The sequence below is a fragment of the Perca flavescens genome, chromosome 16, assembly GCF_004354835.1.
Source record: "Perca flavescens isolate YP-PL-M2 chromosome 16, PFLA_1.0, whole genome shotgun sequence".
Taxonomy (NCBI): Eukaryota; Metazoa; Chordata; class Actinopteri; order Perciformes; family Percidae; genus Perca; species Perca flavescens.
The window spans coordinates 27785268-27811443 of NC_041346.1; the positions used below are offsets into that span (position 1 = coordinate 27785268).

Genomic DNA, 26176 nt, shown 5'->3' on the forward strand with positions numbered 1-26176 from the left:
TCCGCAGGATTTCTGCCTTTGAATCAGGCTTTCATCATCTGAAGTTAATGTGCTGAAATATTATATTATAAATATTATTATGGATAATTTTGCTCAATTCCCACCCATATTAGAGAATGCGCAAGCTTCAGATTTAAAAAAAAAAAAATTAAACATGGCTTGAGACAAATCAATCATGTGAACACTGATCTTAAACTTTGTATGCAACCAACTCTGAGACTGCGTATATTTAATATTTTTGGAAGAATTTTTATGTGCGATGTACTGTTATTGACCAAAGTCTCCCGTCACAGACTATAGAGTTTCTAAAGCATGCAAACAGTTTTCTTTCAGACCACTTGAATCGCAAAATGCAAAAAGATTATTATGGAATATTTTCCCAATAATGCAAAAAACTTTGCTGCCCTCGGTATATGTGCTGTATAATAACAGCCAGCTAAATGTGTTCCTATCATCAAGACTCTGAAGGTGATCCCTTATCCACACGTTTATAGACGTTGCAAGGAAAGGGTAAAACTGAAACATACAAAAAGAATAATCAATATACGCTTGCTTTTAACATGTACAGATATACACAATGTAAATATATCAACTTTTACATGAAAATCTTTTACATGAATTAAATCCTGATGCCTTTTTACTGTTACTCTATTGTAGATTCAACTTCAAATGTAACGTATGACATCATATTTTAACTTGTATGAATCATCTGTTCATTTATGTATTGTAACTATTCTTATATGAACCTCCAATGGCTTACAAACAGTGTAATCATAAGCAATAATAACTCGGTACACCTGCCTACCCCCAGCTTCAAGGCCTGAATTAGAGAAATTGATCAATCGCCTATAACATTTTATTATATAGTTTGTTGCTTCAAAACATGTTCTTGTTCCGGCTGCTAGTTTAAGACAATGAACAAAACGCGTGACACATGCTTTCAGATGATCACTTGCTTTCATGTTTCATTATTAAGATAAGTCATCGTGTAACCCACCTGTGAGCTACTGTTTGTGACAACGTTTGCAGTCGCTCAGCGACCCAGCTGTGCTCCTGTCCTCAGGCATCAGTGTCTCGCTCCCCTTACTGATGTACTTTTTTTGGCCTTTGTGTCCGACCTGCGTTTTTACTTTGCATGCCACTTATACTCTGCTGTGAGTGTGTGTGTGTGTGTGTCTGTCTGTGTCTGGATGTGGAGGTTTTAACTATATTCGTGGGGTCCAAAAACCGTGAGTCCAGTATACTTATATAGCCAAAATGCTGGACCCCAGTTTAAAGGGCTGTTTGAGGGTTGAGACTTGGTTTTAGGATTAGGGTTAGAATTAGGTTTTGTGTGTGTGTGTGTGTGTGTGTGTGTGTGTGTGTGTGTGTGTGTGTGTGTGTGTGTGTGTGTGTGTGTGTGTGTGTGTGTGTGTGTTTTCAATTATTATTATAATTTGTTCTGCGATAAACTGATGAACCACAATCTTGTCAGATTCTGGTTTAAAACTGCACTGACACCTTTAATGTATCGTGCTAAAGAAGTGTGTGTGTGTGTGTGTGTGTGTGTGTGTGTGTGTGTGTGTGTGTTTTGGGTTCAGGATCGAGTGGATGATGAACATGTCTGGCGGCCCCCCAGGGGAGGAGCTCACAGATGAGGAGAAGGAGATCATCAACAGTGTCCTGGCTCGGGCGGCCATGATGGAGGCCATGGAGCATGAGAGGATTGAGTGAGATGGAAAACTATTGTCTCTGTTGCATCAGTGGACCGTGCTGAGATGCTCGCTGTGCCGAATGACTTTCGGTGTAAAACCTGTGCCAAGTTTGTGTTTTGTGCTCACATTTATTTACATGTGTTTTCTCAGGCGTCTCTCCAGTCGCCTGCATAACATCAAGAAGACGGCGTGTGGCGACGGACAGTCGCACTGTCTGCTGTGTGGCGCGTCTTTTGGACCGCAGGGGGTCACAGCTGTCCTCTGTGTGCAGTGTAATAAAGTAGGTGGATATCTGTATTCCTCAACAAGTCCTCCAAACCATCGTGTATTCCTACCCTCTAATACGACCCACAGGAGTGATTCCTAAATAAGTCACCCTAGCGGTGGCGGGAAATACCATCTCATATCTAAACCAGAGAATGTATCGGCTCTGGTGACAAACACGCCGATAACGTTGTGAAATGTTGCAGTTTGGTTAGGCTTAGGCACAACTACTATTTGGTTATGTTTAGGCACCAACACTTATTGGTTAAGTTTGGAAAAAAAGATTGTGGTTTGGGTTAAAAACTCAGACGCTACTTCAATTCCGGTCACACATGTGACGCAGACTGTGACGTAGCTGCGTTTGTTCTGTAAGATTAAAAAAATCGTTACGCTGGGTCTAGACCTCCTTGTCATGCTAGATGGCTGAGAGATGTATTGTATCACTTAAAATTGATCAAAATTAAGTACACTCTGCATGGAAGCAAGTCCAAGTTTTATGAGGTATGGGGTCCTTTTTTATGTTACTTTGATAACTTGAAGGATATAAGAGACTGGGATGACCAACCTTAGAAATTACACTGCTGGTTCAGTACGGTCTTCTGTATCTGTGACAGGATGATGACTTTAGGTGTGGCTCTTCTTTTTCTTTCTTATTCTTTCTTTTTATTTACTCATTTTATTTTTATGTTTGATTTTTCTTTCTTCCCTTTTCTTTCTTTTGGATATGGTGTACTGTATACTGTTTGTCTATTTGTTTAATGGTTTTTAATCTATCTTATCCCTCTTTGTAACCACAAGAGGATGTTAGGGTGTGGGTGGGGGTGTGACATGTTTTTGTTGAGTAAAATACCAATAAATAGAACTTTAAAAAAAAAAAAAAACATCTTTACGCTTATTTTCAAACCGGACTCTCTTGAAAGTCCCGTGTTTGTTTGACCCGTCCACCACCCCGACCTGCCTCTGTTAAGTTTAGAAGGGATATAGGTACGGCGACGACAGTTAAGTTTAGGAAAAAGATTTTGGTTTGGATTAAAACACTCCCAAGGAACAAACCAAGTTTCCTGGGTGAAAGTATTCAAATGATATTATATTAAATTTTGTGTAATTTTGCATAATGTCTGGCTGTAGCTGTATCCCTTCTAGCCACAACCACCCACCTCCTTATGTGGAAATTTGGCGCTCATACGCTTCGTCACCTTCCTTCCTGCTTTGCTCCTGTCATAACTACTACAGCCACTAGAGGGCGCCGCCACTATAAACATAAATATAAGTCACAATTGATGCTTGAACTAACAACTTAAGTGGGCGTTTTTGGGGGAAGGACAGTCTCAAATTCTTTGTGCTGGAACAAAAAAAGAAGAGACAGTTGCAGAAAGTCCCTAGAGGATGTTAGAACATCTCAGTACTTCTGTTTACTTACTGTTCTATAGTGTTGTGTAGATCCTGAGAGGTTTCCTATGGCGATAAGCAGCCAGTGGGCCGTGTGTTAACGGCTCCTAACATACACTCTATATCTCCTGGTCTCATGCACATTCTGCTTCTTGTTGCTCTCAATAATTATGTAGAGGTCAATGCTATCTGAACTGTGAAAATATATGTGCTCTGTGCACCTGCCATCAAGAACTGTGTAGGATTGTTCCTCTGTGTATGCGTCTTATAGTAAGTTTATTTAATAAAGCACCTTTTATTACTTTGACTTAAAGGATCTGAATTCTTCCATCCACACATTGTTCTTATGTGTTTGCCTTTTTGCAGCACATGTGCAGCAAATGTGGGATTTCGAGCAACAGCAGGACGAGTCCTGTGTGGCTGTGCAGAATCTGCAATGAACAGCAAGAGGTGAGAGGATGAGAAGAGATGAAGAACAGAGCAGGTTTGATAAAATCATGGGGCCAAATTATGTCATTATGTTGTTCATCCGTCACCAGAACAGAAGCTTTTCTCATGATATGAACCATTTTCGAGCTTTTAGACTTGTCTTTTAGCACAGAATTGCATTTCACTGTCCAGTGATGTGGAAAATTACCTTCTATTGATAGCCCCTCAATATCCCAAGACGAGTGATGACTTATTTCCACGCCTTTTTAATTGTTAGCATTTTGATCAATATGAACCATGAAGAATAAGGTGTGCTTTCTGTTTTTCTCACTGTTGCAGTTATACAATGCTGTTTTGATGATGGCGCTGCAGTTTGTTGAGGTCTCTGCCTCGGGGAGCCCAGACTCTTTAAATAAATGCTCCCTCCTGTCACTCACACACAGAATAACTTCTCTTTAAAGGACCGTCCACACCAAGAAAGATAACTATAAGATAACTATTAATATATAGTTTTTTTTTTGTGATTGTAAATTTGTATTGATTTTAAACATGAGTACAGGGTATAAATATATAGTTTTAAAGATTGTTCTAACTACAGTGGATGGCGGAGTCCACACCACAACTGTAACGACAACGACAGTGGAGAACGATATCGTTGGGATCACTTTCAGAGCGATTTGATGAACGATAGAAACACTGAGAGCCAATCACAATCTATCTGAGTTTACAACATGACACGGCAGATAGAGACGCTGCTGAGAGATGTGTTTCACGCAGGTGGTCAGTGGTGTGACTTTTTCCCTTGGCGGGTCTACGATCTTAGATCTCTGTATTTTAAACATTGTTTCCTGGAGAATGCAGCGGTGCCGGTGTCCCAGGGAACACCGGTCTGACTTTTTTTGGTTCATAAAATGTTAGGCTATAACTACAGACATTCCTGTAGGCCTAATCTTACGTTGCAACGTCTGCTGTATCAGATCAGTGTGTGATGAATTATTAGCTGGAGCGTGCAGCGCGTTGCTGTTTGCAGAACGTTATTGTTCAGCAGTGTGGATGCTCACATCGTTATAGTTTAAAGATACTTTTTTGGGGGCTTTTCCCTTCATCATAGAGTGACAGTGGATAGACAGGAAAGGGGGAGAGAGATGGGGGATGACACGCAGTAAAGGGCCGCAGGTCGGATTCGCCGCTGCAGGACTCAGCCAACATGGGGCGAATGCTCTTACTGGGTGTGTTGTTGCACACTTCCTGCGCAGAGCCAGCAGAACAGTTGAGTGTGGAGAGTGCAATTTTTTTTTAAAACAGCACAAAGAGTAGGACTAGAGTTAAAGCTAATATGGACACCATCGATCCGGCAGACATTCTTCCAATGTTGTATGTTGCTGTCCTCGCATAGTCCCCAGTTGACAGTCTAATGAAGTTGCTAATGGAGATGGTAAAAATTCAAGCTGTGCTTAGAGTGAGACGAACAACATCCATGGCTGAAAACTAGCGGACGTCGTTGAGTACCTTTTATATTGTCTTCGATAGCTGGCCTGGCGTTATCTCCTTTGGTAGCCTCTATCCTGATTGACAGGTCGGCATGTAGCCACACCCCTAAAGCATCCCCTGCTTTATCGTCTATTTTAAAATGGGACCATAATTTGCTAAATTAACATCATGCTGTATTGAGGAAGATTTGAATTTAGCGATTGAGACTGTAAACTAATTATGAAAATGTTTACTGAGGTAATAAATCAAGTGAGAAGTAGGCTCATTTTCTCATTGACTTTTATAGACAGATTGCTTTTTGGAGCCAGTGGAGTCGCCCGCTGCTGGAAATTAGATAAAATGCAAGTTTAAGGAGCTTCGTCCATTATTTGTCGTATGCCCAATCTCAACATCTCACCTTTTACTCTTTAAATTCATGTCAACACACAAGTAAACATCTGTGACTCCAGTACAGTATTTGCCAAATTGCAAGCTGTAAAACCAAAACACAAACTTTAAAACCTGTGGATGTGATGGGACTACATAACTGTCCGTATTTGTTATTGTCTATGGGCCAATCCTCTGTGTTTGTAGAACTAGGACTAAATGTATCTGAATTGTTCCTGCAGGTGCAGAAGCGTTCAGGAGCTTGGTTCTTCAAGGGAAGAGTCCAGCAGGGTCTGCCTGCCCCTCTCCCTCTGTCCAGATCTCAACAGTCCAGCACCGACAGTTCTGGTCCAGGAGGATCACAGGAACCTACAACACATCATCAGGAATATGGTATTTTATACAAAGATACAGAGTGTGTATGCATTTGGCCTATATACTGTAGAATAATATGTTATATACTGTATATATATATATATGGTTGTGAAGAATTGCAAACAACCAGAGTGTTTTTTCTCCTGTCCCAGAATGCATCTGTGGTGTAGCCAGACTTTACTCCACAAAGCGCTCTGGAGATAGAGCTTGAAATGTGAGACTACAGTAGCACCAACTGTATCGGTTTTGGTGACAGTGATATTCTTATGTCCTCTCTACAGAGCAGCAGCAGTCCTGTGGATCAGAACAATGGGAGCAGACAGCAACAACAACAACAACAACAGCTGACAGCTATAATGAGAGTCAGTCCTGTCCAGCAGCTGTAATGAAGACTGAGAGACATGTGTTAGCCTCCAAACCACCTCGAGCAAACGCACAGCAGGTCACCCCCACCTCAGGTAAAGCAGCGCTGCTCCTTCTAAGAATAAGCCCCACGCAACAGGGCTGCTTTCAACAGTTTGACATTGATAACAACTATAGCCGGGACTTTAACGCGTTAATTAAGATTAATTAATTACAGACTTTAATGCGTTAATTAATTACACAAAAAAATAACACGTTAAACATTTTTTACGCATTTTAATCACACTTATTTTTGCACCGCGGGACGTTTCTCACCGGATGAGTTTCGGCGGACCGATTATACTGGAGCACCAACTAGACTTCATGACTTCAGACCTTTTATATATGTCAATGCTTTAGACAACAACAAACCACAGTGAACATGAACAAAGAAGCTGATGAGACCGCTTTGGTTGGCCCCGTGGATGGGAAATATTGCTATAAAAAACGAACGGATGGAAGCGTCGATTAGAGCATGGTTGTGTGCAAGCTATGCAACAAGGAATTCGCATGTCACCGCAACACATCGAGCATCAAGTATCACCTCGACGCAAAACATTTAGCAGCTAGCGTGGACTTTAGCCCGACTCCGAGGACCCACACTCCACCAGATGACTGGTTTAAGGACCAGGGTAACTAAGTCTGAATGTACTTGAAAGTATTGTGTTTTACTTAAAAAAACATAGTTTACAGAAGGTCTACCTACCTATAGGCTACCAGAATTTCTGAAATGTACTATATTTCTAAATATGCTATTGCTACACTTAATGGCAAAAATTGCACTGGTCTGCTGGACTTGTTTGAACAAAAATAAACAATATTGTGTTGCTTAAGCTTATGTATTCAGTCATGATTCAATGGTATACTAAAAATCCATGTGAAAAAAATTACTTCTCACTCTTCTCAGGTCAAATATTTATGGAATTAAAATGCGATTAATTTCGATTAATTAATTACAAAGCCTGTAATTAATTAGATTAATTTTTTTAATCGAGTCCCGGCCTTAATAACAACGTTATAAAAAGATGTCTCGGACTGTATTCATTGCTAATTGTAATGTCGATAGCTCCTGCCGCAGATGTGAAAGAGACTGTGTCCCCTCCAGCTGTGGAGGAAAAAAGACAACCTGTTGTCTCCAGCTCCATTTCATCACATGTTCCTGCAGCCAAGATTAATCCACCCGTCAACAACACCGCCCCTGCACGACCCCCACCCGCTCAAACAGAGGACGAGGACAACGACTACGACTCAGACGAAGCCAGTAAGACTGATTTTATGTCAGGATTCTTGCAGGCTTGGACCCAAAAATGCTGACGAGGAGGCAACATAAGGTTTTGTTAGTTTATGAAATAGAAACGGTTATAAGAAATGTGTCCTGAAGCAAGCAGTTAGAAAACTAGCAAAATGAATATCCAAAAACACTCAGGAAACAGAAGATTAGGAATGACCAAAAACACTAGGAGGAATAAAACTTCACAGGGAGAGGAAAAGACTCACGTAAAGACTCAACGATCAGACATCAGAAAAAGAAAGCACAGAGACTAAACATACAAGGTAACGAGGGTAGTAATGAGGGACAGGTGACAGGAGGGCTGATGAACAGGTGATACAACACATATTCTCACTCCCATCTCGTAAAATATGGACGCTTGGTCAGGTGCCTTTGTCGTTGTTGTTGACGCTAAAAGTCTCCTTTAGGTTTTTTAACATTAATATCAGTTCCCCCAGCCTGCCTATGGTCCCCCAGTGGTTAGAAATGGTGATTGGTGTAAACCGAGCCCGGGGTATCCTGCTCTGCCTTTTAGAAAATGAAAGCTCAGATGGGCCGATCTGGAATCTTCTCCTTATGAGGTCATAAGGTTACCTCCCCTTTCTCTGCTTTGCCCACCCAGAGAATTTGGCCCACCCATGAGAGAGAGCGACATCATGGCTTTCAAACGAGCAAAGTGGCAGTTGGTCAAGGCCTCACCCCCACCCTCCACCTTGGGTGGGCTTACGCTTCCTTCACACGCGGGAATAACGCGACAGTTAAAGAAGAAAGCGACTTTAGGAAAAGCGGGACACAAACCCTGATCTCCTTGGTGAAAGTCCAGTGTCCTGTGTTCGTCCTTACATACTACTCGCTCAACCCCGTGTAGCTGCTGCTCTCCCCGGTACATTCTACAAACACACTAAAGGGTGCTTTTTCCATCATTTCAGATCTTAACAGACCAGCAAATTGGCCCCCCTCTGCGCAGCTGTTGTCACCACATCTTTAGGACCTAACTGTCCCATCAAAAGCTTTACATAACTCTAACTAGACAATGCATTTCCTGCAGAAAATGCATGGGAATGGTGAATAGCTGAATTGCTAAAGCTAAACTGGATGAATAGCTTAAATCTGTAAGAAGAAGTTGAAGTAGTGAGAATAGTTGAAAAAGTGGAAATTGTTTTAAAAAGTATGAATTTCATTAAAAAGTTAAAAGCTTATGCCTAACTGAACTGTTGGCTTTAAAACTTGAATGACAAAAGACGTAGAACATTGTGAGGTCTGAGTATATTTCCTAACTGATAATGACATATGAAATATGAAATATGAAAACAAATTGTATGAAAAATCTTAAAGCTCAAACGCATTGCACTGCACTGCTGAAACATCTGGAAAATTGTCAGAGTTGGAAGCTAAACGGCACTACCTAAAGGAAGAGCTAAAATACATTGTTAGAAAAGCTGGAAGCTGAACTGTAATACTGTCAAAGATGAAAGTTGAAATGAATTACCTGAACATTTCTTAATATTTAAAAAAGTATAAATAATAGAAAAAGTTGAAGAAGCCCTATCATTAGCTGAAAGAGCTGGACATTTTAAAAGTTGAATGGTTTTAATAGCTGAACGTATGCAGAAGTTATGGAGAGCCAAAATAAAACATGAATAGCTGAATTTCTAAAGCTAAACTGGATGAATAGCTTAGATCCGTAAGAATAAGTTGAAGTAGTGAGAATAATTGGTAAAGTATGAATGGTCATGAAATTCATTAAAAAGTTGAATAACACCACTAATGTATAACATATGTGGAATATTTACTTTTAAAAAGCTGACGCTAAACTGAATTGTTGGCTTGAAAAGTTCAACAATGCCAAACGATGTAGAACATTGAGGGGTCTGAATTTATTTTCTAACTGAAATTATGAATAAGTATAAAGAGAGAAAGAAAGGAGGAAGAGAGAAAAAGATAAGAAAAGTGAAAAAGAGGAAGACAGACAATATCTAATAATTTTCATGTCTGGGGAAAAGCGCTGTGTCATGCTATAAAGATTCTCACAACATTACATTACATGTCCTTAGCTGAGACTTTTATCCAGAGCAACTTCCAATTGCTATATGTCAGAGGTAAAACACACCTGAAGCAACTACGGGTTAAGTATCTCGCTCAGGAACACATTGGTTAATGTATTACAGCGAAATTCAAACCTGGGTCTCCCACACCAAAGGCATATGTCATATCCACTGAGCCATCACTACCCAATGGTGGCAAGTGTTCCTTCAGCTCTAATAAAACTAATCACCACACCTGCTGACATTGTCATACAGTAACATATGTCACCTGTGGCACGCTGCAGCTATTCAGAGAAAGATTTTTTGAAAAAGTGGAAATCGTTTTAATAAGTATGGATTTCATTAAAAAGTTAAAAGCTTATGCCTAACTGAACTGTTGGCTTTAAAAGTTGAATAATGACTAAAGACGTAGAACATTGTGAGGTCTGAGCATATTTTCTAACTGATAATGACTCACAAATGCAGAAATATGAAAACAAGTTGTATTAAAAATCTTAAAGCTCAAATGCATTGCACTGCACTGCTGAAACGTCTGGTAAATTGTCAGAGTTGGAAGCTAAACTGCACTACCTAAAGGAAGAGCTAAAATACATTGTTAGAAAAGCTGGAAGCTGAACTGTAATACTGTCAAAGATGAAAGTTGAAATTAATTACCTGAACATTTCTTAATATTTAAAAAAGTATAAATAATTGAACAAAGTTGAAGAAGCTATATCATTAGCTGAAAGAGCTGAACATTTTAAAAGTTGAATGGTTTTAATAGCTGAACGTATGCAGAAGTTACGGAGAGCCAAAATAAAACATGAATAGCTGAATTTCTAAAGCTAAACTGGATGAATAGCTTAGATCCGTAAGAATAAGTTGAAGTAGTGAGAATAATTGGTAAAGTATGAATGGTCATGAAATTCATTAAAAAGTTGAATAACACCACTAATGTATAACATATGTGGAATATTTACTTTTAAAAAGCTGACGCTAAACTGAATTGTTGGCTTGAAAAGTTCAACAATGCCAAACGATGTAGAACATTGAGGGGTCTGAATTTATTTTCTAACTGAAATTATGAATAAGTATAAAGAGAGAAAGAAAGGAGGAAGAGAGAAAAAAGATAAGAAAAGTGAAAAAGAGGAAGACAGACAATATCTAATAATTTTCATGTCTGGGGAAAAGCGCTGTGTCATGCTATAAAGATTCTCACAACATTACATTACATGTCCTTAGCTGAGACTTTTATCCAGAGCAACTTCCAATTGCTATATGTCAGAGGTAAAACACACCTGAAGCAACTACGGGTTAAGTATCTCGCTCAGGAACACATTGGTTAATGTATTACAGCGAAATTCAAACCTGGGTCTCCCACACCAAAGGCATATGTCATATCCACTGAGCCATCACTACCCAATGGTGGCAAGTGTTCCTTCAGCTCTAATAAAACTAATCACCACACCTGCTGACATTGTCATACAGTGACATATGTCACCTGTGGCACGCTGCAGCTATTCAGAGAAAGATTTTTTGAAAAAGTGGAAATCGTTTTAATAAGTATGGATTTCATTAAAAAGTTAAAAGCTTATGCCTAACTGAACTGTTGGCTTTAAAAGTTGAATAATGACTAAAGACGTAGAACATTGTGAGGTCTGAGCATATTTTCTAACTGATAATGACTCACAAATGCAGAAATATGAAAACAAGTTGTATTAAAAATCTTAAAGCTCAAATGCATTGCACTGCACTGCTGAAACATCTGGTAAATTGTCAGAGTTGGAAGCTAAACTGCACTACCTAAAGGAAGAGCTAAAATACATTGTTAGAAAAGCTGGAAGCTGAACTGTAATACTGTCAAAGATGAAAGTGGAAATTAATTACCTGAACATTTCTTAATATTTAAAAAAGTATAAATAATAGAAAAAGTTGAAGAAGCCCTATCATTAGCTGAAAGAGCTGGACATTTTAAAAGTTGAATGGTTTTAATAGCTGAACGTATGCAGAAGTTACGGAGAGCCAAAATAAAACATGAATAGCTGAATTTCTAAAGCTAAACTGGATGAATAGCTTAGATCCGTAAGAATAAGTTGAAGTAGTGAGAATAATTGGTAAAGTATGAATGGTCATGAAATTCATTAAAAAGTTGAATAACACCACTAATGTATAACATATGTGGAATATTTACTTTTAAAAAGCTGACGCTAAACTGAATTGTTGGCTTGAAAAGTTCAACAATGCCAAACGATGTAGAACATTGAGGGGTCTGAATTTATTTTCTAACTGAAATTATGAATAAGTATAAAGAGAGAAAGAAAGGAGGAAGAGAGAAAAAGATAAGAAAAGTGAAAAAGAGGAAGACAGACAATATCTAATAATTTTCATGTCTGGGGAAAAGCGCTGTGTCATGCTATAAAGATTCTCACAACATTACATTACATGTCCTTAGCTGAGACTTTTATCCAGAGCAACTTCCAATTGCTATATGTCAGAGGTAAAACACACCTGAAGCAACTACGGGTTAAGTATCTCGCTCAGGAACACATTGGTTAATGTATTACAGCGAAATTCAAACCTGGGTCTCCCACACCAAAGGCATATGTCATATCCACTGAGCCATCACTAACCAATGGTGGCAAGTGTTCCTTCAGCTCTAATAAAACTAATCACCACACCTGCTGACATTGTCATACAGTGACATATGTCACCTGTGGCACGCTGCAGCTATTCAGAGAAAGATTTTTTGAAAAAGTGGAAATCGTTTTAATAAGTATGGATTTCATTAAAAAGTTAAAAGCTTATGCCTAACTGAACTGTTGGCTTTAAAAGTTGAATAATGACTAAAGACGTAGAACATTGTGAGGTCTGAGCATATTTTCTAACTGATAATGACTCACAAATGCAGAAATATGAAAACAAGTTGTATTAAAAATCTTAAAGCTCAAATGCATTGCACTGCACTGCTGAAACATCTGGTAAATTGTCAGAGTTGGAAGCTAAACTGCACTACCTAAAGGAAGAGCTAAAATACATTGTTAGAAAAGCTGGAAGCTGAACTGTAATACTGTCAAAGATGAAAGTTGAAATTAATTACCTGAACATTTCTTAATATTTAAAAAAGTATAAATAATTGAACAAAGTTGAAGAAGCTATATCATTAGCTGAAAGAGCTGAACATTTTAAAAGTTGAATGGTTTTAATAGCTGAACGTATGCAGAAGTTACGGAGAGCCAAAATAAAACATGAATAGCTGAATTTCTAAAGCTAAACTGGATGAATAGCTTAAATGCGTAAGAATAAGTTGAAGTAGTGAGAATAGTTTAAAAAGTGAAATAACATCTTAGTCAGGGACACATTGATTGATGCATCGCAGTGGGATTCCAACCCGGGTCTCCCACACCAAAGGCATGCACCATATCCACTATGCTATCATCTGTATAGATGAGTGATGTTCCTTCAGCACTTATAAAGCTTGTCTTTGATCATTAATCACTAATGAGTGAGAGACAGTGTGAGAGAACCCTTCAAACAAGCCTTAATAAATCCACAACAGTACATGCTATCGAAACAGCGACTTCACCGTTAGAGACACACGGCCTTTGTGTCTGTGTGTGCGTGCTTGCGTGTGTGTGTGTGTGTGTGTGCGCTGAATAGCAAAAATGCTAAAGCTAAACTGGATTAATAGCTGAAGTAGTGAGAATAGTTGGTAAAGTATGAATGGTCATGAAATTCATTAAAAAGTTGAATAACACCACTAATGTATAAAATATGTGGAATATTTACTTTTAAAAAGCTGACGCTAAACTGAATTGTTGGCTTGAAAAGTTCAACAATGTTGAACCATGTAGAACATTGAGGGGTCTGACTTTATTTTCTAACTGAAATTATGAATAAGTATAAAGAGAGAAAGAAAGGAGGAAGAGAGAAAAAGATAAGAAAAGTGAAAAAGAGGAAGACAGACAGTATCTAATAATTTTCATGTCTGGGGAAAAGCGTTGTGTCATGCTATAAAGATTTTCACAACATTATATTACATGTCCTTAGCTGAGAGTTTTATCCAGAGTGACTTCCAATTGCTATATGTCAGAGGTAAAACACACCTGAAGCAACTACAGGTTAAGTATCTCGCTCAGGAACACATTGGTTAATGCATTACAGCGAAATTCAAACCTGGGTCTCCCACACCAAAGGCATATGTCATATCCACTGAGCCATCACTACCCAATGGTGGCAAGTGTGCCTTCAGCTCTAATAAAACTAATCACCACACCTGCTGCCATGAGCTAAAACACATTCTTAAAAAAGCTGGAAGCTGAACTGTAATACTGTCAAAGATGAAAGTTGAAATGAATTACCTTTTGCACTATTGCACTTTGAATTGCCCTGTTGCTGAAATGTGCTATATAAATAAAGCTGCCTTGCCTTGCCTTACCTGAAACGGCTGAAAGAAGAAATACTTTTTATTATTATCAGACATATACACTGCATAGAACGGAAAAGCTTCAATCTAGCTGAGATGAGATGTGAAATATATTAGGTGAAAAGAATGGGGCTGAACAAGAGGAGAGAAAGAAAGAGAGCAACTTCAAATTGCTACTAGTCATTAACTGGGACACATTGATTGATGCATCACAGTGTGATTCCAACCTGGGTCTCCCACATCAAAGGTATGTGTCATTACCACTATGCTATGACACTCAATAGGTGATAGGTGCTCCTACAGCTCTAATAAGCCTTTCTTTGATCTGTAATTACCACACCTGCTGTTAAGATGTCACCTGTGCCACACTGCAGCTATTCAGAGACACTGACCGCAAGCTCTCAAATAAAGGCTTGGACTGCCAAAGCGGTAACTGCTATCAGTCAAATGAAGTCATCCTGAGCACCACAAGGCCTTTGTGAACGTATTGATATAAAATTTAACTTAAAAATGTGGGCATATCAGCAATTTTAAAACGTGGTTTGCTCTGCATTTCGCTCAGAAATGTGGAGAATTTTAAACAGGGCAGCGAATGGAGGAAGGTGTGGAACTCTTGTCATTTGGAAGCTCAACAAGCTAAAAGTAAAAGGTGTATCACATAACAACAAAAATACCTACGTTTTGACGTATAAATTGTGTATGACAAGTAAAAATTGTGGGGTAATTTATAGAGAAGGGACAAAGATAATTTTTTAAGGCTCCACACTCTCCTTGATGACATCACTCACTCTGGCAGATGCAATACACACTCTGTTTAATCAATAAAATGTCCTGAAATCATTAAACTGCGGAAGAAGATTTTAAGGATTTGAAGCCTGCTCTCATTGACTTCAATGTTAAAACAAAGTGTTAAAAAGCTTAATATTTTAAAAAGTATAAATAGTAGAATGGTTTTAATAGCTTAATGTATAAAGAAGTTACGGAACAGTACAGAATAATAAAAATGGCTGAACAGAATAACAATAGTTGGAATGCTGTTGAACAGCATTCCCACTAATAAAGAAAGAACAGAATAACAATAGTGGGAATGCTGCTGAATCAACATTCCCACTAATTAAAGGCTTGCAACTGTCTTGCTTCTTGTAGTTCAATACTAGTACTAGCACAATATTTACTGCTGGTGATTTGTACATGCATGCAAGTCTAGTATGCAGTTCACTATTTGATGCAAGATTAAAAGCAACCATAAAAAATGTGCTGAAGGCCATCTTTTACAGTCTCAATGTATTTTTATTGTAAAATTTGACAAAATGGAAAATTATCTTAACAAAATAATATTAATTATTATTATTATTAATTATTATTATAATTATTTATGAAAGATTTAAAAAAAGAAAAACGAACAAACTTAAATATATATAAACTTTTCAATCAAAATAAATTAACATCCTCTCAAAACAATGAAAACAGCTGATTTTTTTAACTTAGCTACACATATATGCCAACAAGAAAATAAAGTGGACATGTAAAATGGAATTTCCACACCAGGGTTATTATAGTGACACAAAACCGATCAAGTGATCACTAAATCAAAAGGTTTTGAGGTTTAGAATATGGTCATAACAAACTAACAGTACCAGTGACATCAAATTAAAAGGTATGAATAAGAACAAAGGACTCCTGGAAACCCAAACTTTTCTCTCAAATAACAGGCATGTCATTGAACACAATGTTGCTCACCTTCTTCACTGTGACAGGGAGGGGCTCAGTTAGGGAGAGACTGGGGTGCTGCTGACTCATCTGTTAAGTCTGCTAAAAGGGGCAGGGACAATGAGTTAATATGAATATCTTGCTAAATGTTTCCCTGCACTGATTAAATGGTGATTAAATGTAGGCTAACACTAGTCTGTAGCTAGCTAGCTAGCTTATTTCACTATGGACATTAAGCCAACAGGTTAATACAAATTTACAGATATAAATATATATATACTGAATGATGATGGTTTAATAATTTTATATTAGTTTTTACCTATTTTATTTTATGAATTGTCCTAAATTTTCCCCCCTATACGGCGCCCCTGTGACAGTGACTGTCCAAATGTCCGTATTTCACGAGTTCGGAGTGAGAATGGGTTGGGTGGGACACATCAGGGCAGGGCAGACAGTCACAGAGACGGGAAAACAAAGGAAGACAGAAAGTAAAACAAGACAAAACACAGGAGAAACAGACACAGCAAAGTAAAACAGGATAGAAAACAAAACACAGAACAAACACGGGTAAAACATAACCATGAACAAATAACAGGGAGACCGTAACATATATAAAAAAATAGACAAAGTGAAAGAGAAAAAAAAACACAACTGAAATCCACAATCATGACATTTTAAATCTTAACATAAAGCTCTACTTACGTAGTGAACGTAGTGTAGTGTCTTCACATTCTAGATGTTTATTTTTTTACTCTATTCTTATCTCTGTGGATTTATAAGTTGTTCCCACAGCAGGGAAAGAAATTCCCAGTGGAGCGATGAAGAGTAACAAATCAATGTTTATCTGCTTTACGGGGAAATTGGTTTCTCTAACAGTTCAGATTGAGATTTCCTCTTAGGTGTCTGACGTGTTCCTGTTTTTTATTCCTGCAGCCACTCTGGGATCTCTGGAGTTCAGTCTGCTTTACGAACAGGAGAACCACGCCCTTCACTGCTGTATTGTTAAAGCCAAGGTAAACACATGCGCACACACACACACACACACACACACACACAAGATGTGAAAATACAACATGAGACAAGACAGGACAAGACAAGACAACACTGACAGAATGAGACAAGATGAGATAAAACAGGACAAGACAGGACGGGACCAGACAAGAAGGGATGAGACAAGACAATCAAAGACAAGATGGGACAAAATGAGACAAGACCAAATGGAATAACACGAGAAAAGACAAACTAAGATGGAGCCCGACCAGACAAGATGGGACAGAGCAGACGAGATGGGACAAGATGGGACAAGATGGGAAAGTTAAGACGAGACAAAAAAAGATGAGTCAAAAAAGAAAGCAATAAGACAAGAAAAAACGACGTTTAATGTGTGCAACTCACACTGACTGTCACCATTATCTTTCTTTGTGTCTCTCAGGGTTTAAAGCCGATGGACTCAAACGGACTTGCTGACCCGTATGTGAAGCTGCACCTCTTACCTGGAGCCAGTAAGGTACAGACACATTATTAGATTATTACGTCAAGGTGATGATTTGAAAACCGTGCAACTGTTGTCATAATCAATTTTTTTTTTCTTCAATTTTTTATAAATTTTGTTCTCAGTCTAACAAGCTTCGCACCAAGACACTAAAAACCACTCTGAATCCTGTGTGGAATGAGACTCTGGTCTACCACGGTATCACTGATGATGAAATGTCACGCAAAACTCTCCGGTAAGAACAACCAACCTTTCCTCCAGTGGTGGAAGAAGTATTCAGATCCTTTACTCAAGTAAAAGTCCTGCATTCAAAACCGTACTTAAGTATAAGTATGCATCTGCAAAATGTACTCATTGTTTTTTAAGATTATTTTCATGCTCATTTCCACCTTTAGTGATAGGACAGCTCAGACATGAAAGGGGAGAGAGAAGGGGAAGACATGCAGGAAACCATCATAGGTCAGACTCAAACCCTGGACCTTCTGCGTCGTGGAATAAACCTCTACATTATGTGTGTGCCTGCTCTACCAACTGAGCTAACCGGCCACAAAAGTACTCATTGTTGCAGTAAAATGTTCTGTCAGTGTTTTCCTCTTCTTCTATCTGATGTTTCTGGATTAATATTCCCGCTGCATTAACGTTTATGTTGCATTTTACTGCTGTAGATGTTTAACTCCTTTATATACTGTTGGGTAGTTTAAGCTACAGAAATGCATCATATTCTATAAGATCATCATATGTTTGTAGCATCGCTGTCCTGTGAGAACCACGTATCTCTAAAAGGTTAAAAATGTTTCACGGCGTCAGAAAAACAGCCCTGTTTTCAGCCTTGGACAATGCATTTTCCAGCTGATGCAAGAGGCTTTTTAAAGACTTTATTTATCTTAAGAAGTAAAATTTCCTCAACACATGAAGGAGGACTTCATCCCTCAGTTATCATAAACATTCAACATCAACACATCTGGAGATACATGGTTTTCACTGGACAGGAAGGGGAGGAAACTCTGTCATCTGAAAATCTGAAAAGTAGTCTTTATCCTTCGTTCCACTTCCGGGATCTCTCCGGTTCCGCAGGAAAATCTGCCAGATGTACTGCCACCTACTGTATATTGTACTAATTAGATAAGAGTTTCATGAGACACACTGTCTGTCTGTCTTCAGACTTTCGGTGAGTGACGAGGACAAGTTCGGACACAATGAATTCATCGGAGAGACGCGCATTGCTCTGAAGAAACTGAAGTTCAATCAGAAGAAGAACTTCAATGTTTGCTTAGAGCGAGTGATCCCGGTGAGTCTGAGACCAACACTAGTCACGTTTCCATCTAAAATAGTGACACAAGTGAAATCAAAAGTTTATTACGCGGACGGACTGGGATCAAAAACCGGCCCTGGCATGTGCAACACATGGCCCTATTTTTGTCAATAGCTAGCTTGGAGTGAATCTTTCCACCCACCCCACTCCAATACAATCTTGAATATTTGTGGCTGCAAAATAAAATAAATAACTTCAAAATCAACCAAAGACAAATTATCAGTAGTGGCCCATAGGGGTCAATAGGGAGGCGGCCCTTCTGGCATTTGCACAAATTCCAGATTGGCAGTCCGTCACTGATGACGCCCAGGGCGTTTTACAGTACACATTTATATTGATTCACCATTACATCCCTACGTTCTACATTGTCTTTTCATTTGCTTTTCATTTGCTCATAGAAAGTGATGATAACTGGGTTTACAGGTGAAGAAAGCTGTGGGAGGACCGGCCCGTGGCATGGCTCTCTACGAGGATGACGTAAGACCCTCACATGGATCTTGTACCACTGTGCATTGGATGTTGTTGGACTTCTCTACTGAATTTAAACGCCAGACGCCAGTTTAGTTTTTGTCCTTTTGGTGCATCCCTACATTGTTGTCCAACCCCTATTTAAAAACACATAAATGAGCCACACTGTTGCACTGGGTGACATGTTCCTTCATCGGGATCCACCTACTTTAGTTTATTTTGACTCAATCCCGCACACACACCGTCTTTCTGCCACAAATACTCACTAGAGCACCAAATGTGGATTAAACCACTGATGAAAAATAGTCCCAAACAAATGTCCTACTGTTGGTTTGATGACAATTACAATAACCAGCTGTTTTTGGAAATTACTGAGACTTGAAATGAAACTATTATATATTCATGAGTCATTTAAAAACAATTTACATCTTCAGTAGAGCCACCGACGTGAAGCCAGAAAGTATTTAGAGTCTATTTGCTAATGTAATGTACAGCATGTTAATGTAAATGGAGTTAAGCCTAATGCATAATGATATTCATATACCATTTTGTAGCACGTGTTATCCTCCATTAGAAGATATTATGATAATCACTGTGTAATCCCTCTGGATATCTTCAGAGGGTAAAGGAGCATTTAGATCAGTGAAATTAAATGCTATTACTTTGTGTGCATGTGGGGTATCTGTTATGTGTCTCTATATATGTGTGTGTTCTTGTTCTTGTTTAACTACATTCGTGGGGTCCAAAAACCAGGAATACACCATACTTGTGGGGTCCGGACAGCTTTGTGGGGTCAAAATGCTGGACCCAACAACTTTAAAGGGCTGTTTGAGGGTTAACACTTGGTTTTAGGATTAGGGCTAGAATGATGTTATGGTTATGGTGAGGGTAAGGGTAAGGGTTAAGGTTAGGCATTTAGTTGTGATGGTTAAGGTTAGGGTAAGGGGCTAGGGAATGCATTATGTCAATGGCGGGTCCCCACAAAGATAGTGAAATGCACTATGTGTGTGTGTGTGTGTGTGTGTGTGTGTGTGTGTGTGTGTGTGTGCGCAGCTGAATGAAGGTGAGGATTCAGAGGAGAGGGGTCGTATCCTGGTGTCACTGACGTACAACAGCCAGCAGGGTCGTCTGATGGTGGGCGTGGTCCGCTGTGCTCATCTTGCTGCCATGGACTCAAACGGATACTCCGACCCATTCGTCAAAGTGTATGTGCTCCATTCAGCTGAATCCTCTAGATCAGAGATCTTCAACAGGGGGTCTGGGACCCCTAGGGTTTTTTTTAAATGTCTGAAAATATACATTAAGCAGTCCTTCCAGAAAAATGCGGAGTTTTTTTGTGATTGTTGTGGGCAAAAATCCTTGATTATGCGGCACGTTTTCTTAAAAAATGCAAAGGAATATGAGGGATATTTATGCAATTTTATGCGATGAACTTGCGGGAACTTGCAAAAATTGCAAAAATAACGTTCCCATGGCAACAGGGGAAAATGGCTGCTCTTGTGTGAAGTAAACACATTTTTCAACTTTCTGCTAAGATATATTATATGACTTTTTTGCAACGAAAATGCGGGGATTGTGAAATCATGCAAGCCCCGCATATTTTGCGCGGAAATCGGCAATTTATGCGGCGAAAGTGCGGCATATTTGAAAAAATGCATTCTAGCATCTTTTTGGGCCCTTCTCACATGAGGGCCCTGGGTACTCCCATTTCCACCCCCAGTCTGACACCCCTGTGAATATGTCAACTGTTTTTATTTTAAAAGCTTAGTATTATATGCACAATAAAGGTTTTGGGCCGCTATACACATTATTGTAGGCCCAGTTTAATATACAACACAATTTGATACCATATATATAGTAGGGGGTCCCTACTTCATCTCTCTTTCAGCTAAGGGGTCGTTGTCTTAAAAAACGTTAAAGACCCCTGCTCTAGATTATTGTCAAAGCAATAGTGTGACATTTATAGGAAACATTGTTATTTGCTTTCTTACTGCGAGTCTCTCAGATACTCTCACGTCTGTACGGTTAATATAGAGTTACAGCCAGGAGATGGTTAGATTAGCCAACGTTTGGACAGAGACAGCTAGATTTTCCTCCATCCTTGCAGTCTTTGAGCTAAGCTAAGCTGTAGCTTCGTGTTCTACGTACAACCTTTCTTGCCAAGAGTTAAATCAGAAAAATGTATACCTGCTCATGCATGATAAGCCATAGACTGTACGTAAAGATGGACGGCTTGACTGCTCCCCAAAAGTGAAGTCAAAATATCTGGATTGCCCCCTGGTGGCTGGCTGCAGTATAGGTCATAAACCCCGCCCCCTACACGTTAACGGATGAGACATGGGTCAAACTTTTCCTAAACATGGTTTTTGTCATTTAAGGTAGTTGTGATAATGCGGATATTTGTTAATTTTTCTGATCAGTTTGGTTTTATGGGTATTTGATGCTACAAAAACAGGGTGAAAGGGATGACGGTGATTGACAGCTGTGATTGACTTGTGATTGGTCGGGCGGGTGTATGGGCGGGACTTTGATACCGCGCCCGATCTCTACTGCACAGACTATGGCTCCAAAATTACAAGATGGAAGCGCCCGTATCCGTCAAAGGGGGTAAACTTCGCTTCAGAACTTGAACCTCCTATGGCGCCATTTTGATGCTACAAAAATATCACCTCCTGTTAGCATCCCATTGTGACTCCCATTCATTTTGATGTCACTTTGACAGCGAATAACATTACATCTGAATCGTTTAAAGACTCTATTTGTCCATTGTTTATTTCTAAAGAAACACGACAATGTATAAAAGGCTCCATTACCTTGTACCTCACGTTATGGCTCCGTAGCAGACGTTTTTGTAAAAATAGGCTAACGAGTGTGTCATAACTCGTTAGCCAGACTTACTGTCACACAGTAGAGAAATTACCGTAAAGTACAGGAGAAACTCGCTGGCAGTTTGGACTTACATGAGCTATTTAGCTTTAATTACTAATGTTAACTAGCATTTTAGTTAGCAATAATTAGCCTGTGCCCATGTTATCTCCTCACGTATATCTACGCTCTCTCCGTCTCTGTAAGATTGGGAATGATTGAGATTTCTCTTGGCACAGCTACCAGAAGACTTCCAACTTTCAGACAGGTTGCTCACGTCCCATTAACGTTGTCTCTCTCAGTTGGATGCTGCGCAGTAACACTCAGCGCTCACCGGAAAAGTGCTTCTAATATCCTTCACTGGTCTCCGTCCAGAGACACGGGATCTGTTGGTCCATTCTTATATACTGTCTATGGTATCCGTCCATCTTTATCTACAGTCTGTGTGCTAAACATGAAACTAGCCAGTAGGTGAGTAGCATAGCTTAGCTTAGTTAAGCTTATCATAGTTAGCTTAGCATAAAGACTGGAAACAGAAGTAAACAGCTAGCCTTTGTTTTTTTTGCATGGATTAAACAAATGAGAAATTTGTAACTTTAAAGTTGCTGGTAGGGAACATAGCCAGGGTAGCTGTTTCTCCCTGTATACAGTGTTTATGCTAAGCTAAGCTAAGCTAACCAGATATAGGCTAATAGCTTCATATTGAGGGACAGATGAGAGTGGAATCAATCTTCTCATTTAACTCTCGGCAAGAAAGTGAATAAGTGGTTCCCTGAATGTTGTTTTTTCAATGAAAAAGTCTCAGAGCTTTAAACACACCATTGGTGGGGATTTTCTTCCTGGGTTTAGACTAAAGTTTTTACATGTGATTGATTATATAGTGTTTAATAATATAACATATTTTTCATTTGTGCTGTAGATGTCTGAAGCCCGATATGGGGAAGAAAGCTAAAAACAAGACACAGATAAAAAAGAAGACCCTCAATCCAGAATTTAACGAGGTCAGTTATTACTAAACTGTTGCTTTCTATTTGCACATACTGAACTTTACAGTCTTCTGCTCACTCAGATCTCAGCCATAGATTTTGTAATAACAAATGTTTCATAACTGTGTTTCAGGAGTTCGGTTATGAAATAAAACATGGTGAGCTAGCCAAGAAAACCCTCGACATCTCAGTCTGGGACTATGACATGGGAAAATCCAATGATTTCATTGGTAAGTGTGGATATTGTCTTGCAATCGTATTTCTTTATTAATACACCACTTGTCGGTCCACCACTTTAGTCCAGACTGAAATATCTCAAGAACTTTTGGATGGGTTGCCATGCAATTTGGAACAAGGTTTCAAGGATCATGGTGCCCGCAGGATAAATTCTAATAATTTTGGCGATCCTCTCAGTTTTCTTCTAACGCCACCATGAGGTTGACATTTGTGGCTTTAAGTGAGTCATGTTGACCAGTATTGGATGGATTGCTACGAAATTTGAAACATCCAGGCCCTCGTCAAAATGAAATGATGAAATGTAATAACTTGATCCGTTTTCATCAGTTGCCACCATAGTTAATAATTTGTGTATTACTTTGGTTTATTTAAATTAGCAAACATTAGCATGCTAACACACTTAGCTGAGATGGTGAACATGGTAAACATTATAGAGCATCCACACTACGTTGTCATTTAAAAACAGCACTTTAAAATGAAAACGATCTCCGTCTTCACGAGCATTTTTGTATGAATTGTGTCATGAGTTACACATTTGATGTTGATGTCAATTCAAAAGATAATTTTGAAAATCAAGAAAGTCGCAGACAAAATTAGCATGCTAACACGTTAAAGCCTATATACAGCCTCACAGAGCTGCTAGCATGTCTTAGTCTAAGATATTTCATTTTCCATTTATTTTATTTATAAGGACAATGCACATTAATCAACACTTCTGTAAATGTGCCAGTGTTAGCCATCTGGCTTATTTTCAACTGTAGTCTTTTGGCGAGGCCAGAGCAACAGTAAACAGCAAAACATTGGGAGGCTGCAGGTAAAAATGTACAGACAGAAGTCAAATAAAGGCAGCTATAGCAAAAAATTAAGCTCAAGGAGCCTTGCAGAGCGACAGGAAGCAGCAAAACATTAGTAAAGTCACACATCAACAGTATCCACATTCTGTATGTGAAGCCATGCAAGCAACAGAATACAGCAACACAAAACCGATTATAGCCATTTTCCTGAGACATGCAACCATGCAAAGCAGTAATAAGCAATGACACAAACAAAAATGAAAAAAAATCCATCATTCATGATGTTAATAGTATTGACGCTCACTTAGTCTTGCTTTTGCCAGACCTTCCTCCACAGCGCTGCGGAGGATGGTCTGGCTAGTCCACATAACATTCCGGGATTGGAGAAAAAGGTGCTCTGGTTTATTGGCATTTCTTTAAAACAATCACAATCGTCTTGGGTGATGCTAAGCGCAGAGTGGAGCCAAGGTGCTGCTGCAAAATAGCCTCGGGAAGGAACTTGTTTTGGTGGAACATGTGTACATTGAAAGGTTGTTTTAGTCTTGCAACAAAAAACTCAGATTGGACAGATAGTCTAGCTAGCTGTCTGGATTTACCCTGCAGAGATCTGAGGAGCAGTTAACCATAGTCCTCAGACATCCATTGGAGTTTAAAATTACAACACAAAGAAAGCGTAAGGTAATGGACATCTGGCCGAATGAGGGACATCTGGCAGAATTTCCGGAGGCAACAGAGCAATCCTGGAAGTGGAACGTCATGGATAGTGACTAACGCTGACTTTTCTTTCTGCCTCCAGGAGGATGTCAGTTGGGCATCCAGGCCAAAGGAGAGTGTTTGAAGCACTGGTACGAATGCCTCAAGAACAAAGACAAGAAGATTGAGCGCTGGCATGTTCTGCTAAATGACAACACTGTCCAGTTTGAGGATTAAAGCGTCTTCCCACTCGTCTAGATGTATTTTCTTTCTCTATCGTTCCCCCCTGTAGAATATTGTTTTCCTGTGAGCACAGGTGGACAGATATTACCCCCTTGCTTTTATGTAGTTTGTTGTGCAATGTGCAGGCTACATTTCAGTTTTCAGGTGACCAACATGGATGTTGACCTCTGGGCTTTTTTTGAAAATAAGGCTCTACCACTTAATATAACTTTTCACTGCAATTATATCATAAACTGTAATACATAAACCTTACCTGACATGCGGTAATGATTGAACAGAGCAATTATCATATTTTATGGCGACGATGAAACCCTTGTAATCATTATTGCCTTTGAACCAGTTATGTTGTAATGACGTGTCCACCCTCCAGGGGATTCCCACGTTTCTGACCTGTTTATGTTGATCTGTGTTCCTGTCATATGGGATCATGTAATGTGATAACAGCAAGTGCTTGCATCACCAAAACACTCACTGTGTTAATGCATCGTGCTTATGTTAAATATTAAATAGGACACTTAACAGATGTTTGGCTCCAAAAATGATGTAAACGAACTAACTTTTTGTTGGTGTAGATGTGAAATCTATTCTTTTTTTGAAACAGATAATGTGTTGGTTTCATTATCACCTTCACTTTCTGCATGTGTGAGCTCCCTCTGAAGACATCCCAAAATGCTTCTGCATGATAGTTTATTATGAAGAACAAATTTGATTATGCAACGTAAGCACACTTACAGAAAATCTATGAAATATTCCTCCAGATATATATTTGATTGATGAATTTAAATCTGAAGTGTTTTGAGATACATAATGGTCATTTTGCTCTCTGTATTCATGTTGATGCATGCCATATTGTAGCATACACGTGGCTAATAAATAAAAACATCATGGCACTTCCTTTGCTCCTCAGCCTGTTCGATGTGTTGTGACATGGCAGGAAACTTTGTCTGAATCAGGCGAGGTTTGAGCCAATCAGCTCAGACAGACACGCAGCGGAGAATTTTATGAACTTTGACTTCTCTTGATAAAACTTGCCTTGTGTCCAAGTGGGTGAAAGTTGACGGACTTGACAACCTGAAAAGTCTGTCCTTGAATTTCAAGCTGAGACATAATCTACCTTTCTCATAAGTAGTCAGATAAATCCAAACAAATGCCTGACAGGAACCCAAAAATTTATATCTGACAAAAAAGATCAATGAATTTGTTTATTTTTTTGCACAATAAAATCAAGACAACAGTAACACAAGAAAAT

The 26176-nt window shown here is 39.0% G+C and overlaps 1 protein-coding gene across 1 annotated transcript; it reads left to right on the forward strand.

The window, feature by feature from the left end:
* Nucleotides 1-1599: 1599 nt before the first annotated feature.
* rph3aa (rabphilin 3A homolog (mouse), a) lies at nucleotides 1600-25675 on the forward strand. The gene is made up of 15 exons (XM_028600874.1): nucleotides 1600-1709; nucleotides 1845-1974; nucleotides 3714-3797; nucleotides 5876-6026; nucleotides 6290-6466; nucleotides 7477-7671; nucleotides 16771-16850; nucleotides 17270-17344; nucleotides 17455-17564; nucleotides 18491-18617; nucleotides 19065-19118; nucleotides 20163-20314; nucleotides 22894-22975; nucleotides 23094-23190; nucleotides 24788-25675. Exons 1-15 carry the CDS (start codon nucleotides 1600-1602, stop codon nucleotides 24919-24921), a joined length of 1758 nt encoding a protein of 585 aa, XP_028456675.1. The 3' UTR covers nucleotides 24922-25675.
* The last annotated feature ends 501 nt before the right edge of the window (nucleotides 25676-26176 follow it).